General features: G+C 42.2%; 1 protein-coding gene across 1 annotated transcript in view; it reads left to right on the top strand.

The window, feature by feature from the left end:
- The window catches only part of LOC135253395 (fibronectin type III domain-containing protein 3B-like), a 152,208-nt gene that overhangs the window by 93,428 nt on the left and 41,115 nt on the right, over positions 1-17,665 (top strand). Inside the window, exons 7-14 of the mRNA XM_064332644.1 lie at positions 7,207-7,265; positions 10,834-10,991; positions 11,078-11,137; positions 11,406-11,544; positions 12,968-13,027; positions 14,212-14,336; positions 15,331-15,505; positions 15,762-15,848. Coding sequence (XP_064188714.1) covers positions 7,207-7,265; positions 10,834-10,991; positions 11,078-11,137; positions 11,406-11,544; positions 12,968-13,027; positions 14,212-14,336; positions 15,331-15,505; positions 15,762-15,848 — 863 coding nt within the window. The remainder of the gene's footprint in view (positions 1-7,206; positions 7,266-10,833; positions 10,992-11,077; positions 11,138-11,405; positions 11,545-12,967; positions 13,028-14,211; positions 14,337-15,330; positions 15,506-15,761; positions 15,849-17,665) is intronic.

The following is a 17,665-nucleotide window of genomic DNA, read 5'->3' as shown; positions in this document are numbered from 1 at the left end:
AAGATGGCAGTCCATATTTCATAGCTTACAGCCTCCTGGAAAGTGAAAATGAATGATTAATTTCTTGGGCTTTTAGGTCTGTTCAACCCTGCCCACCGCCTCCAGTCACCTGATCAATGGCACTTCTATGTTGTGCTGCAGCTCATTTTTGTCCTGTGTCCAACTGGTGTTGCATTTCCTGTGGTCAAGAATCTCCCGTTACTTAACAAGAAATGATTTTGAGAAAACCAGGTGGGGGAAGAGAAATGGGGACAGCTGGGGACACCATGGAAACTGCATAGTTGGATAGCACTGTGGAGCTATCATTTTTCCTGGAACCCACAATACTTCGCTTTGTGCACAGGTGGGCTCTGTTCTCGCACCTGCGTAGCTGCCCCCCCCCCCACCAGAAATTTCCCACAAACTTGTTGAACTGCACACTTACCCTTTTTTTCAAATCCTTATAGAAAGTCCCTGGTGAAGGCCTATGTGTGTTTCTTTTTGTGTTTATGTTTGTGTACTGATACAAGCCTTACAGGGTTCCTCTGTAACCATGGTGAATTTATAAACCTCTTTGCCAGGCCAAAAGGAGAGCATTGACCGAAAACATTTGACTGTGGTTACACCACCGGTGTTTTGATTCAAAAGTGTTTTGCATTTCAGGCTCATTTTTGAAAATTCCTTTAATGACACCAACTAGTTAAGGAAGTACAGAATAATGAGCATACACAGAAGTTGAATATCTGGTCAGAGTATGGAATGTCTCTGTAGTCCTGTACCCACGGGTTGTTTTGTGCACATTGCGAGAAAATATTCTAACCAGCTATACCTAGGTCTCCTGTTAGACCTTTGGAGTGCTGCACGCTCTCTGAAGCGTAGACTTGCGTCCCGTTTTCAGCAGTGTAGTTTGGTTCCAATCAGACAGATGTAGCGTTGCCTACAGGCCCATCATCTCAGCTTTCATAAGAGGCACTGGACTCTTGTGATGCATACTGCTTCTCTCAGCTTCGTCTGGGAATTTCTTCCATATTTATGATTGTTCTATGCATCCTTCTGATAGTTTGCCAAATGTGCGTGCTGTTTTCTGTACGGCCATATGGCTTTGAAATGTGCAAAAATATTTGTGCTGATTCAAAGGTATAGTCTCATTAATGAAACAATGGAGGCTTGGTCCGGTATGGTACCAGATATGCTTTGGTTTCTCTGGTTTTGATGTAGGCTAATATGAATCCTACAGGCTTTGAATGTGATATCATGTGGCAAGCAGATCTTGGCATACATATGTATGTATGTATGGGGGCTGTCAGTCATTTCGGTTTTTTTTTCTTTTCAACAAATAGAAATTGTTTCATGTTGATGGGTCTGTGAATGTATATGTAAGTAATACCATGTTGAAGAGCCATGTCCAAGCTGTTATTAGGGCTCATAGTGCTAGTGAAGGTTTAGCCTGCAGGAACCCTATAATGTCTGGAGCTGCCGTGTCATGTCCTTTCATTCCCTAAGATGTATGAATGTATTGTATGAAAATGCTGTACATTGCTAACCAGAGCAGACCGGCTCAAATTGAAGAGACACTGATGTCACTTGATGGCTAATGTGGCATTTGTGACCAGGAGCTCCTTGACAAGCAGGAGCACCTCTGGACAGGTTGTCAGTTTCCCACAATGCATATTTTCCATTACCCACAATCCATCTTGTGCTGAGTGCTTAATGCCAAGTGCCAGAAAAAAGGTTGAATGGGTGGAGACTACCAGCTAGGTGGATTTTTTTGTCCATGTGAACTACAGAATTATGCAAAGTAGTATTGACTATTTATATTGTTTTTCTCAACTGTGAGGTGGTTTACATTTTTCTGTGCAATATTTTTCTGTAGCTAAGATACTGGTTTCAGTGGTGAGACCAAAAAGCATGCATATGAAATGCAGAATTTCAAATGTAATGATGTGCGTGCAGTCAATAACGCCAATTTGTGTTTCTTTGTTTACTGTCCATTTCAAAATTTGGTTAGCTAGCTAGTTGATTATTATTATTATTATTATTATTATTATTATAAAAATTATTATTATTATTATTTTTAGGTAACTAGTTAGACTATGTTAGTTATTTTACTACTTGTTAAAATTGCTGTTAGAGATACAGTAGCTCGTGAATCCATTTAACGTAACCTCCTCAACAAGGCACATCCGAGCCATCACTATGGTAACATGGGGATTCCCCTGTTTTTACCATAAGGCGATACGTCAATATACAGTAAAGTACTTCAGAATTACCCTTACCTAAGGAAAACATTTGAGGGGTTTTATGCAATGCACTTACAAGATCCCCTTAGGCAAGGGGAAATAATCCCTTAAGTAAAACATTTAAGGGAAAAACTTAAGGTGTTTTATGCAACCGGCCACAGGTCTTTTTAGAGATGGTGCTCTGATGACTGTATTTAATCAATGTTTGTTCTTAACTTTGATTTACAAGTAGATAACAAGTACAACTACTTTTTGTTCACAAACTCAGTTTGACAAGCTAGTTTAAGCAACTACTTAACTTATTGCTTTTAATTGTTTTTAAAAGTAGTTTTAATTTTCAAAATGAAGGACTAATGCTGATTGATTCCCAGAGTGGGTTTCCCTCACCCACAAGATAGAGCAGGAGGAACTAGCCCATGGGGCATGGATGGGTAATAATGATACACCAGTATCTCTCTTTTCTGCCCATGCCAAAACCTCCACCCTGCCTAATGCCCCATCACCCGAGGGGGTTTCTATTCTTTCAGAGATCTTAGAATTTATATTTATTTAACCAGGACATCCCACTGAGATACAGAATCTCTTTTAAAAGAGAGACCTCGTCTGAGTATGATGAAGAAAATGACACTGCAACAGACACCAATGATACGCAATAAAAGCAAAGAATGCCAATAGTTGAAAACAATTGCACACTTCCAGCTTTGAACCCCTAAATTCTTTCAGTGAAATGTATCTCTAGATGGAGTATTTTCTGAAAGGTCCAGGACCAAGGAGCCACCTAGCTCAGCTCGTGCTCTTGATATCTGGAATTCAATCCAAGTTGGCACTATTAATATTGATTTCTTCACAACCCCCCCCCACCTCCCCTTCACCAAAGTCAGAGTAAGGGCGGGTGTACATTATATAAGTTGTGGGCTCCCAGTAGTTTTTTTTCTGATCGGGACCAAATTGTAAGAAAAACGTTACGTTGTAACGTTGCAACTTGCAAGGAATGAAATACCATTTCGAACCATTTCAACTGGCTTATGGGATCCCGATTGTTTTTTGACATGTCAAAAAAATTCGGGCACAATCGGCTTGAATTTATCAGGTGTGCAAGGTCATGTGAGCTGATTCTGTATTTCAATTCCTGTTGACCAATCAGGAGGTGGCTCCGTGTATGATGTTTTTCCCGCTGTGCTTTGCCGACTGTGACGTCATCTGATCTGGTGGGGAGCTCGTATATATTACATACTATTATCCGACCTGTTGTTACAATCTGAGCCTTGTTAAGTGTGAGAGGGCATCTCCTGACGTCGTAACCCGTGAGAAAATCATATAATGTATGCCTACCCTATGGGGGATGAGTAATATTCATTATCTGTATGTTACTGCCCAGGCCCTACTGTGCCACCCACCCCTGCCTGCTTCCCCCTGCCAGAGAGAGAGTCTGTCCCACAGCAACCACCCCTTCCTGCCCCTCCCCCTTTTAGCTTTACACAACCTCCCAGACATTATGCAACAGCCTTACATCCATTGCGCAGCATTACGCAGCAGTTTTGCCCCCTTGTTCTTACATAATAACAGTGATGCCATTACATGCTGTGCATGATTGCACAGCAGCTCTACCCTTCCTGGCAACTACAACCATCCCGCCCCCAGAATTGCACAGGTCTAGCCAAAACCCTCCTAAAAATGTAGAATATATTACCCTCCCCCAAACAACCCATATTACACAATAGCCTTACCAGCACTGCAACAGCATTACCTTCCTCTGGCTTTTCATTACCACTCTTCTATAATCCTCCCCCTTTCTGCTGCAAAGGCTGCTCATACCCGCTCCATTTCACTTTCCCACGCAGGCAGCGGCGGTGGTCTCCTTAGTGCTGCATATTTACATATCTGAGTTTGTCGCCATCTGGAACCGATGTTGAGAAAAGCCCTTTTTTTGGCAGGTTTCTAAATAGCCTTTGCTTTCAGTGAAAACTAAAAAGGGCTGCTGACTCGTAAAAACGTGACGAAGTTGCACCGTTCAGGAAGAGAGAGCGCCGTCCTGCCATCGTGGCACCCACCGCCTCAGAGACTTCGGTTTGTCTATGAAAGCCCCTGGGCCTGGGGGGTGCAGTGCTGCCGTATTTCTTCCAATCTGTGCTAAGCTGCCAGTTTTAAACTGGTGGGAAAAGGCTGCACATGCAGAAATTTTGTCAATCAAATTCTTACTTTTGAAAGTTGTACTTCCGCAGGTTTCACCCAGTGGCAGCGCTGCTGCTACTTCAGCTACTTGTAGCACACGCAGCTTTTACACGAGCAGGTGGGGATCAATGAAATTGTCTTTTCATCTGAACCTAATGGAAGGCTGTGCATCGTTCTCGGTTACGGTTAAAAACTCTCCCCGCCTTCCTGGCCATTGATTCATTTCAGTGCGTGTGTGTGTGTCTGTCATTGCAAAAATGTGTGTGGTGCTTTTTTTTTGTCAGAAAGGGGAAGAAGGGCAGTTTACATTTCCCTGTGATGTTTTTCTCCATGTTCATTTCTGAGCAGGTTGCCTATGCCCTCTTGTAATTGGAACCTGGAAGTGAAGGCAGGACTCTGACTGAGTGTGAGTTTTCTATTTTTCCACCAGGTGGCAGAGTTCAGCCCTCCTAGTGATCTCTTTGCCTGAAGCCCTTTGGTGCAGGGGCTCATTGTCACTCTTAATTCTGTAATTATACTCATTGAATACCATTGTGTGGAGTGGTGATTATAGAATGGGGCTAATAATGGGAAAGCTGCTTGCTTGGAAAAACAAGTTTACATAATGCTGACTTTCCCATAAGAGAGCATTTGAACCTGTCTCTATAAACATGTGGTTTACTGACATTCAAACAATGCCTTTGAATTTAGGACATTATCCTGCTGTCAGAATAGTATCCCTCATGATGGGAAAGAGGCTCTGAGAGGAGAAACATTTTTTTCTGTTCCTGTACTGCCTTGAAAAAAAGGCTTTCAGGCAATATAGCACTCAGTCTGAACATTTACATTCAAATGGTGAGTACGGTACCTATTTCCAGTAATTCCAGGGAGTCTAAAAGCTTTAAGGTTGAAGGAGCAGTGTGTTTATATGTTATATCACCGTAATAAAGTACTGGATATACTCACGAGTGGCAACATTCTCTCTCTCTCTCCCTCTTTCCCTTTTTTGCCTCTCTTTCTCTGCATGTGTACCTCTGGCTGGCATAAGGATGGCATGTTTAATGATCGACAAAGCACAGTGCTGTCACTGGGTCTAGGGATTACAATCTTATTCTTGTCCACTTCTAACCCCACTTCTCCACTCTTTCTCTACTCCTCCTCTCCTGTCTTCACCCAACCTCATTTCTTAGTCACTCTTCTGCCAATTCTTTTTTGCCTCTCCATTCATTCATAATTCTGCCGCTCCCCGTCTCCACACACTGCTAACTTGCCTTGAAACTTTACCTTGTCCGTCTTTCTCGTCCCCTTCTGTCCACAATTTTTGTTCTGCTTGCTGATTGGTTCTAAAAGATTATACAGCTGTGAGTACAGGTCACTGCTGGCCCGCTACTGGTCATTTCTCAGAATGACAAACAGATGGTTTTCTTTTCAGATTTTCGGCAAGTTTAGTAAGCAAAGCAACACGTCCTGCTATTGGTCTCAGCCTTCCCCCCATGTACTTTGACAGACCCCCAGTGAGCATGTGCCACAGAACTGCTCTCCCAGGGAATGAGATCATGTGATGACGGACTTCATCAAACATCCCCCTGAGAGTGCAGTCGGCAGAAAAGAATGAAGTTCATCAGAGTTCTGTTGCCATGACATCATAGCGACAGTTGACAGTCTGACTTGCAAGGGACCTTGAAACCCAGACATGCCGAGAGACCCACCCCCCGCTATACTTTGGTGTGTCTTCGCCACCTCAGTAGATCTCAAAAACACATACGCCCCGGGGTGGAGGATTCCACCCGGGCTGGATTAGGTGGTGGATATTTCCAGACTTGAAACCTGTTCCAGATGTGGCGCGATTTGATTGCCAGTTCTGAGGGGCTTTAGTGAGACGGCAAGGGTCGAGGAGGGTGTGCGTGTGCGACACAGATGGTGAAGGTTAGGCAACCGCGTGCCAAGATTTCATAGATGGAGTGCATGCTGGCAGACATCAAAACAAACTTATCATCTCCATGGTTTTACCTCTGAATGAGTCATTTGCCTTAGGTTATACTGCAGAAAGAGGTGCGCTGTAGCCTTTCCATCTGTCATGCAGGGCTGTTGATGGTTTAACAACAGACTGTTCTTCCCCTGTCTGGTTATTACAGCACAGAACCCCTGTCTTTTGAAAATTGTGGCATTGGGTGTTCAATCATAATAACCTTCCTTTCTTACAGTGGCAAAATTCAAATTTCAATGGAGCTTTACTGGTATCACAAATAAAACTCTGTTGCCAAAGCAACAATAATACATCTCATAAGTATTGACACAAACACACCGTTATAAGCTGTTTGTACTCTTACCTGTACTCTTTATCGCTACTGTACGCTACTTTATCATTGATGTCGTGTTTCAGTCAACAGATATGCCCATATCAGTGGGTCGGAGTTATGGACGTTTTGTCTGCAGAAAGCTTTAGCATCTTATAATCCCATGTTAATTCCAAGCATTTTTCTGTGCACGTCTGTGCAAAATTAGAATAAGCATATTTCTAGGGGCTTAACACATTGTTCAGGATAATGGAAATATAACTTTAAAAAAAATTATTTTACAAAGTGTTGATTTTTTTGCAGACGGTCCAAATTCTGTGAAACCCAGTCATTTTAAGCTCTCAATATTTAAGTGTAAATATGTTATTTTATGATTAAGTTGTATATCTTGTTGTCTTTGTCAAGGCTTTATCTTTACAGGAAGCACAGTTGGCAGCAAAAGAACATTTCTGTTATTCTGTTGAATGTCACTGTCTGCTGGGTTGGTATACTTATCACTCATTCTTTTTTCCTCTCCCTGTCTTTCCCTCTTTTGCCAGATCATGAATCTGAAACAAAGAGCCTTCAGGACAAGCTTTCAGGAATGGACAGACCACAGGTAGATGTGAAATCATTAAACTGCCTAAAATGGTTCCAGAAACTACAAATTAAAAGTATGTATAGATTTAAAATACAGCACAATACAGTTATATTTAAGTAATCCCAGCAAGGTCAACGTACATTGAAATTTAAAAATGAAAAGTAAAATGCACACACACACCCATATGTTGTACAAGTACAGATGGCATGTAAAGATATTATGATACATGTAAACACATACATTGTACCCGAAGGACTGTAAATACATGTAATACATAGCACAGAGGTTAATTTACTGCTGAGCGAACAAATGACTAACATTCTCAAAAAAAAAAAAATGCATCGGGGTGCATATATATTGCTGTTATATTATATATATTATATATAATTAATATATAATTATATATTATATATTATATTGATAATGGCTTTGTGTATGTTACCCCTGCCAATACAACCTTATGAGCTTCAGGAAGATCCATGTTCAGAGCAGGAAAAAACACTGATGCAGCATATAGCTGAAAACAGTGGAATTTCTAAGTCATTATGAGCTTGGAAATACACGTACATACAAGTGCAGTGAACACCAAAGCAGTCGTTTCCTCCTCATTGCCACTGTAGATGTGGCTCCTAAGTATTTACCCAGGCAGAACCTTTACCTCAGCCGCTACAAAAACACTTCTCAAAGTGTTCTTGCTCCTTTGTGGTAAAATGTATTCATGACTCTCAGTGGTATATGAGAGGAGTGTTCAAAGTGGGGAATGACATCATGTTTATAAAATGAGAGGAAACTTTGAACGTCATCAAATTCTTTTGTTGTTGCTCAGTGAACATACGTATGTATTTTTTTGCTAATTACCATATAGAAGGCCATGTGGCCTGGGCTCCATTTAAATAAAAAATAAAAAAACACTTCTGAAAATAAGGGTGCCTTCATCTGTGGCCACACGGTGGCGATGTTACATTATATGTGCTGTGGCCTCTTCAGCTGCTTTACTCATTGTGTGGGGGATGTATGTGGCTTTTAGAGCGCTCTCTCTGCAGCTGGCGTTTCTTAGGAGCAAGAATACAGAGCAACACCAACACCAACACCATGTTATCTGAGAAACACGAATGAGCCAAACGGTCTTTTGTTGGATCTGGACTGTGTCAGTGCTGACTGTGGCCACCAGCCCCACGGGGCAACTCATAACTGGCCACAGTGAATGGGGATATTTCTGTCAGCAGGAGATCTTTGGTTCGTTGCATGCCAGCGAATAGTATTCTTCTCCAATTCGGTGTTTGTGTCAGTTGGTGGACAGAGGTGTGAATGTAGGTGTGTCTAAAGCAATTATCAGACTGAACCCTGCTCAAAAAATGTAGATTTTAACCATTATTACTCCTCTCTTAACTAAGAAAAGTGAATTGAAGCAGGTCATTCTCCTTTTGTTTTAGAAATGTAACATCAGTAACAGAGTTTAATGATCACTGAAATTTACAATAAAAAATCCATAGTAATTAAACGTTAAATGTTTTAGGCGTGTGCATGTGTCTGTCTGTCTGTGATGGTGTGCTGTAGTGTTTTCTGCTGTGTGTGTGTGTGTGCTTCTCTTTGTGTTGCTTCCATTGAGCATGTAGCTAAAAAATGATTTATATTTTTAAACATAAAATGCTTACCAAATAAAAAAAAATTAAAAAGTTCATTGTTTGCATCATGTTATAAAAATTTTTTTTTAAAAATTTAAAAGTTCATTGTTTGCATCATGTTTTCTTCATGTGAAGAAAACATGATGCAAACAATGAACTGTGTATGCACAGGTCTGTTTTTAAAAAAAAAATTTTATTTGGTAAGCATTTTATGTTTAAAAATATAAATCATTTTTTAAATAAACATTGAAAGGGTCAAAAGAATTTTACCAATTTGCAAGAGCTTTTTACTTGCATTAAACAAATGTTTTTATCTGATATGCTGTGATTGGATCAAAGACAGCCAGTCAGCACCCAGGGCCTTAATGATCAGTGTCCTGGAAACAGTGTGTCATCGGAGGTTACGCAGGGCTGAAATGGATTTCTAATCTTTGGACTAGTGGGGGCATGTTTTTTTGTTTTTGAAAGAGGCCTTCCACAAATCGCCTCTGTATGATGGTGATTTAATCATATGCAGCCACTTTCATGAAAACCTGGGAATGGTACCCTGAGGGTAGGGGTCAGAGTGTAGCACCTCTCCCCTTCATCTTATGTGTCCTCCTCTGCGCCATCTTCATATATGCTCGTGAAAGAGAAGCGTGTGCACGCACACAAACACACACACACACAAACACACGCACATACATGTGCACACACACACGCACGAACACACACACACATGCACATGCACACGCATGCGCACACACACACACACACACACACACACACATACACTCTTTCTTACACACACCCACACATACACAGATCCCCCCCTTTCATAAACACTACAGTGGCTCCTGCGCACTACGTCTTGCAGATAAACTGAAGACTCCAGTGGCAGTCCAGTCAAACGGATGGAGAAGGGCGATCTGTCAGAGAGGGAGGGAGGTTCCATGAAATACATCCCTGTTTTTAATGAAATCCCACTGTCTGGCTCCCAGTAAGGGAAACAGCTCAGTTGTGTTCCTGAATGGCATAGATGGGGACTGTTCAGAACTGCTTAGCTCCGTGGTTTCTGCAGCATGTACAGTAAATCAGTTAATTAAATAAAATGAACCTGAAATAAAAATAAACATTAGACATCTCATTTCTCTCTAACCCCCTAGAAACATGAATTTTTGTGCGTGTGCGTGTCTGTGAGTGTGTGTGTGTGTGTGTGCGCGTGAAACATGCTTTCATACGGGTTTGCTTCTGTAACTCAGAGGCAAGCAATCTTAGGGCACAGCTTCTTTCCAAACACCATTTACATGCCCATCATAAAATGTGATTGGCTGTACCTTGGAGGTGCAATTTAAATCAAAAACAAACAAAAAAAAATCCATCCTTTATCATGGAACTCGGAAATAAATTATACGCATTTACATACAGTAGATACTTGGTGATGTGCAAGATTAAGTTCTTACAAGAAAACGCACACCAAAACATGTACAGTGGCTATCGCTGATAAAGTGGTGCAACTTGAAGGATAAAATTGCTATATTATTGCTCTACCCTCTCCATATCATTGTTATAGCATGCCAATACATCAGTATTTCTGCCTCTCTATCCTTTTCTGTATAAGAAGTGTTCTAATGCCGCTTGCGTTCTTGAATTCATGCAGAAGGAATCACTTCGAAAGCTACAGTTGTGTGGAAGCAGATGTGGACAGAATAATTATGCTTATATGGTATCATTTCAGTGCATTTCTCACAAGTGGAGATGTTGTCATAGTCTTGGTTGTTTGTTGCATGTCTCTTGACAGCATTAACAGTTTCAGTCGTGTGATTTCCAGGTGTTCTGATGGAGGCGTTTCTCACAGTCTCCTTGGCTGCTTTAAATGTTCAGGCACCCTGACAGAAAGGTTTCCCAGCATGTCCTCGGTCGTGTGCGATGCTGAGATGTTCTGGCTGAAGTGTATTTTCTTGTCTCTGGTTTCCTCAAAGGTTTCCAGCGTCCAGGCTCGGGCGGCTAGGCTGAGCTGGGCCCCCCCTTCGGGCCTGCAGAAGGGGGATGGGAAAGCCAACGGGCTCCCGAGCTCTTGCGGCTACGAGGTCACGCTGTCCGACAAGGGGCGAGATGGGAAATACAAAGTCGTGTACAGGTGGGTTTCCTGCTACGCAGTCTTCTAGGGGGCCCTAGCGGGGAATGTGGATGGTAATGTTTGCGTATCCATTTGTTTCTCTCCAGTGGAGATGAGCTGGAGTGTAATCTGACTGATCTGAGACCAGCCACAGAATACCATGTGAGGTGAGGCCGTTTCTTAGCTGAGTGGGTTTGATCCCTCTCAAGCAGGTGTCCACAGGTGTGTGTGGGAGAATGGCAACTGTACGTGTTCTGAGTGAGTGTGTGTATATATGTGTGACAGACTCTCACATTGTGCTCATGGTGTGTGTGTGTGTGTGTGTGTGTGAGAGAGAGAGAGAGAGAGATTGTGAGAAATTAATGAAACCGTAATATGTATTAAACAGACTTGTTCCTTGTTGTGATGGGCCCAGTCTGTGTGTATGCGTTTCAGGGTGAGCGCTATGTACAATGACGTGAGAGGGTCCTGTTCAGAGGCGGGGGCCTTCACGACCCACAGCAGCATTCCTGACTGCCCCTCTCCACCCCGGCTGTCCCATCGGACCAAGAGCACTCTCACTCTGCAGTGGAAGGTATGACCCCCCCGTTAACCTGAAACCACATGTACTGTACACAACCAACTAGTTACTGCTCAACGCCAGCCCTCACTAACACCACTGACTAGTTACTGCTCAACTCAAACCCTCACCAACACCACAGATTAGTTAACACTCAACTCCAACACCACAGACCAGTTACCACTCAGCCCTCACCAACACCACAGACCAGTTACCACTCAACTCCAACCTTCACCAACACTACAGACCAGTTACCACTCAGCCCTCACCAACACCACAGACCAGTTACCATTCAACTCCAATCCTCAACAACACCACAGAACAGTTACCACTCAACTCCAACCCTCACCATTACCACAGATCAGTGACTACTTAACTTAAGTCCACACCCACACAAACACCACACCACTCAACTCCAACCCTCACCAACACCACCGACCAGTTACCACTCAACTCCAACCCTCACCAACACCACAGACCAGTTACCACTCAACTCCAACCCTCACCAACACCACCGACCAGTTACCACTCAACTCCAATCCTCACCAACACCACAGACCAGTTACCACTCAACTCCAGTCCTACACAATCACCACAGACCAGTTACCACTCAACTCCAACCCTCACCAACACCACAGACCAGTCTACTCAACTCCAACCTCCCACACCACCATCACCACACACACAGACCAGCACCACTCCAACCCTCACCAACACCACAGATCAGTTACCACTCAATCCAACCCACAACACAGACCAGCTACACTCAAGCTCTCACCAACACCACAGACAGTCACCATCAACTCCAATCCTCACACACCACAGACAGTGTTACCACTCACTCCAACCCTCACCATACACACAGATCAGTTACTACTCAATCCACCTCACAAACACCGACTTACCACTCAACTCCAACCCTCACCAACACCACCGACCAGTTACCACTCAACTCCAATCCTCACCAACACCACAGACCAGTTACCACTCAACTCCAACCCTCACCAACACCACAGACCAGTTACCACTCAACTCCAGTCCTCACCAACACCACAGACCAGTTACCACTCAACTCCAATCCTCACCAACACCACAGACCAGTTACATCAACTCAACCTACCACACCACGTCAGTGGTCAACCAGTCCCACCACACAACACCACACCACTCAACTCCAACCCTCTTCCACAACAACAGCACAGCCCAGCTACCACTTTATTGGCTATGAAATCAGTGAATCCTTTCACTGTAGGCGGCACTGTTAGGGCCATCATTTTCTTGCATTTTGGCTCCCAGAGTGGGATGGCCGCAAGAATGTTTACACACATGTCTTGTTCTAACTTCTCGAAATAGCAGTGCATTTCTACCATTCTTAGAATTGTGCACATTTCAGAGTAAATTTTCACTCTGTTTCTCACCTTATATTCTTCAACTGCAGTTTCAGCCCCCCGTAGACAACGGATCAAAAATCACCAGTTACCTTCTAGAGTGGGACGAGGTACTGTTACCTTTTTAAACTTTTTTCCAGAACTGTCAGAGATACTTTACTATGCTTCGAAGGTGTGACTGCATTTGACAGGACCACATGAGTTCTGTGCATCCTGTGTATTGGTGGAACTGGAATGTGAGGGGTGGTGTAGTTCTCGGGGCAGGGGGGGATGGGACGGGGCTGTTACGGGTAGCGTATAACTTTTTGAGAGCGTTCTCATCAGTGGTAGTCAGTCATCTTCTCATAAACTGGGAAGTCACTGACCCTATCCAGCATTAGACAGCCTGAGGGATGAAAGTAATATATTTCCTTCTTCCTCTCTGTCCCTGCCTCCCTCCCTCCCTGGCTCCCTCCCTCTCTTTCTTGCACTTTCTTTCCCAATCCCTCCCAGTCCTGCAGTCTTCCCCAGGCCCTCAGGACTGATGACAGTAGTCTAGACATCACACTCTGCATCGGCAGAGGCATCTTTTTGACTCTGAAGACATAAAATCATAGTATTAATTGGCTATCTCCTTTTGCTTAAGGGTTTTTAAACACCGCTCTGCAAATCACTTGCCTTAACTGTAAGGGCTTGCTCTGATTTGTTGGTTTGCATTACAGGCAGTGTTTTTGCCTTGCAGCCCATGTTCAAGCCTTGGTTTTCAAATGAACTCCACTTTTATTTTTCTCGTATGAATTCTTGCCTTTGATATAAAGATTCGTAATGCAGATTTAGATCATCTTAGAATGACAGCCTCCGTAAGACTTCATAACCTACACTCTGCCAGAACACCATCTCGCTGGGCTCTCATAACTGAACGGTGTACTCATTTTGCAACATGCACTGTGTTGGCACTGGTGCGAGTTTGCTATATGAAATCTGCTGCTTGCGGTAGAGAGTGTCAGCAGCTTTGTATTTCAATGAATGAAGGAGTGATATTACTGAGACCAAGTAAGCATTTTATCGTGTTGTTTATGGGTCCTTCCCTCATCATTGGTGCAATGTTGGCAAATTAAATTCTTGAACTCTGTTCATATCCTATCAGAACTGTCCTTAAGAATAGTTTCTATCCACAGAATTACCATTTAGGCCTACAGTATCGCTTGGTTGGCTTGTTATATGAAAATGCTGGTTGGTTACCTACTCTGTGTGAAGAATTTGAATTTGATCTGCTCCTAATGATCTTCCTGTGTTTTGGATTTATGTTATTTAGGGAAAAAAGAATGGCAGTTTCAAAGAATTTTATTTTGGGACCCAAAGGCACTGTAAGCTGACACGTCTGTGCCCAGCCATGGGGTACTCATTTCGACTGGCAGCAAGGAACAGCATGGGCACCAGGTATAACCGTTACTCCCTCTCATGCAGATTTAGAGGGCAGATATCAGTTATATCCTGTCTATCCTGTCTGGTCCAGAATTATTGGCACCCTTCATAAAGATGACCTGAAAACGGCTGTATAAAGTAAACTATAAAGAAAATTGTATTCTTTTATACTGTTGCAATTGTTTTTTGAACATACAGTATAGCTTACCTTGTTTGTTATTTTTATAATACTAAAAAACGTTTTGGTCATATTTATAAGGGGTGAAGGGGGATAAATGCACATGCATATATTCAGTATATCAACGTGCATTTGTTTTCTGTCCATATCATGTAATGGTGAATGAAAATTAAAATAATATTAATAAATATTCAACTTTGTGTGTTTAACATGTGCTGTCTCATTGTAAATATTAATAAATATGGTTTGGCTAATTCTAGAATATTCCATGGCCACAGTAGCTTTCTTAAGATGCTCAATAACCTCCTTGACACTGATATATGATAGACAGAAGAACATGGAGATGTTTTTCTGTTCAGTGAAAAGGATATCTGTGACTCTCTCACCACCTCTATCAGTATCTCTATGGAGAACTGTTTCTCAGTTCATGAAAAAAAGAAAAACATAGCCATGTTTTAATTTTATGCCGTATGAACCCAACCAACCCCCCGCAACATCAGCACGTGCTCCATTCTTCATGCTCATAATGCTGAGAAGATGTTTGATGTTGGAGTGGTGCCATACAGATCCACACTCACATGCACACACACGTACACTCACTCACTCACAAGTGCACATGCTCTGCCCTGTGTCTTCTCTCCGTCTCTCTAATTCAAATTTAATGTGACCCAAAGTGCACTATTTAAATATTTCCAGAGTATACAGAAATGCATTTGAACACAAATTCTGTTTTAGCAGAAAACTCTAATGTGTTATTTGTAACTGTGTAGTGATGGCAATTATGGTGAATTGGAGTTTTCTCTCTCCCTCTCTGTCATATCACATACACAGTGACTTCAGTTCAGAAGTGCTCTTCTACACAATTGGAAGTCTCCCCCAGTTACATGTGGCGCCGCGGCTGGTCCGAGCCGGTGTCACCTGGATCACACTGGAATGGAGCCGTGCTGACGGCTGCAAGGCTGACGAAGTCATCACCTACACCTTGGAGATCCAGGAGGAGCACAGTGTGAGATGCTCGCTGTCCCACTCTGCCGACCAATCACATTTTTACCCTCTGTGCCCTAACAACCAATTATCTTGTCAGTCTCTGTCTATGCCTAATCATTGCCTTGCCAGCGACTGTCCCTGCCAGCCAATCATCTTGTCAGCCACTGTCCCCTGGCCTGTAGTTGTCATGGTCACTCCTTGATTCCTTCAGTTGACGTAAACTATGGAAAATTAAAGAATATTATTAATTTAGTTTTATTTATTTTCCACGGCAGGGAGAGGAGTTCCATCCCAGGTACTGTGGAGAGAAGCTGATGTGCACAGTGGATGGTTTGAAGAGGAGCACGCAGTACAAGTTCAGGGTGAGGAAGCAATTTCCAGATAAAAGTGCTTAACTCAGCTTCTTTACAGTATAACCTTATTGGTATTTTACACAAATGCTTGCCTGAGCAAGGACGTTCTTTTTGCCTAATGCATGTTGCCTAGATTCGTCCATGCTCCTTTACCCCGAAACACACCCTACGCAAGTATGTGAGTGTCTACACTTCCGACTACGCAAAGTCCATTCACACATTGTTGCGTTCTGAAATGTGTCACCTGAATTGGTGTTGGCAGCCTATCCCTTCTTGAGGAAAAGATGCAAAGAGTAAAAAAATAACTGATTTAATTATCCACACAAGGAAATGCAAGGTCATGAGCACATAACTGACTAGACACAGGCGAAGTGATTAACAAAAGCAGTCAACCAATAATGCAAACATCGAAACGACCACGGGGAGAGAAAAGGAACACAGAAACACTTGGGAGCAATCTTCTAGGAAGCCCACAGCAGGAACCGTGACTGTTGTTGCAAATTTGCATGGAGGAGTGGGATTCTACAAAAGGATTTTGATGCTTTTGCACCCATTAAACTGTTTACAGATATCAGAAAATGAGTATGTTTCATTCACAAAGCACTCACATAACTACACTACCAGTGATGCACTGCACCATCTTGGACATGCATGAGTTAACGTACGCTACATAAATGTCAGCACCATAAATGCGCAATAAATAGTAGGCGATGCACAAAGATGATTAAATTACTGCACATTAGTATGGATTTTTAAGACAATTTGAAACCTGGCAGAAAATTTGAAATTTCTATTTAAAATCCTTGCAATGTGTAAATTTATCATTGATCATGGAAGTTTTGTAATTGCAAGAGAAAGACATTGCTACATTCATGGATCGGTACATTAATTTGTTATTAATTTGATGCATTATCAAAACTATTTTGAAATTTTGCAAGCAACACAAACTGTAAGTGGATCTTAATGTGCTGAGCTTGTAGAGACTTCACCTGTCAGATATACCTATGAAATTTGAATGTTGAAGCTAAAATTATTTTTTCAGATTGTTCAAATTAATGTTTGAATATATAACCTTTTCAAATGTGAACACTGAATCTTTCCTGTGGTGGAAAACCATTGCACTACTAGTAAATAAATAGGCTTATCTGTAGCATAAAATATTCCAGACACGGAGCATTCTCTTTCCTCAGCAGTAAACGTGAATAAATGCACAGCACTTGCCTCTAACTATATGGATTGGCCTGTGTCTTTGGCTAATAATCTCTAAAATGAGCTTGCTCATACTGGCTACCAAGCTGGAATGGAATTGTTTTTCATGAGTTTTCATTTACATTGTCTATCTTGTTCCTCGGGTGATTCTTACAGAATTAAAAGGCTGTGGTCAGCATACATTTAGAGTTTAATTTTTGGGTTAAAATACATGATCTAGGCTGTTGATACCTGATCAAGACTGATGTTCTATCTTATATCATGATAGGCTAGCTTTTTTGTTACTTAGGATCATTGTTGGAAATTAAAATCCTGTCAGTCAATTTACAGAGAGTAATTGTGTTACTTATTTTGTGCAGGATTTTTTATACTGTTAGTTCTCTGTCTCTAGTTCTCTCAGTGGATGTGATTTTGTGCCTCTTGAGGGAACGTACCAGTGTATGTAAATGTCTGGTTTGCGACAGATTTATAAATCACTGACTGGTTGAGTACCTGTTCTCTGGCGGCCACTTCATACTCCTTTTGTCAGTTGAAGTTCCACCTCCTCTTAGAGTAACTTGCCTGTGCACACGTGGAGGCTGTGTTCTCTGCACTAATGTATAGCCTAATGCCTGGTC

This window comes from Anguilla rostrata, chromosome 4 (assembly GCF_018555375.3).
Source record: "Anguilla rostrata isolate EN2019 chromosome 4, ASM1855537v3, whole genome shotgun sequence".
NCBI classification, from domain to species: domain Eukaryota; kingdom Metazoa; phylum Chordata; class Actinopteri; order Anguilliformes; family Anguillidae; genus Anguilla; species Anguilla rostrata.
Note: the sequence above shows the minus strand (reverse complement) of the source record. Positions and strands in the feature narration are given on the sequence as shown.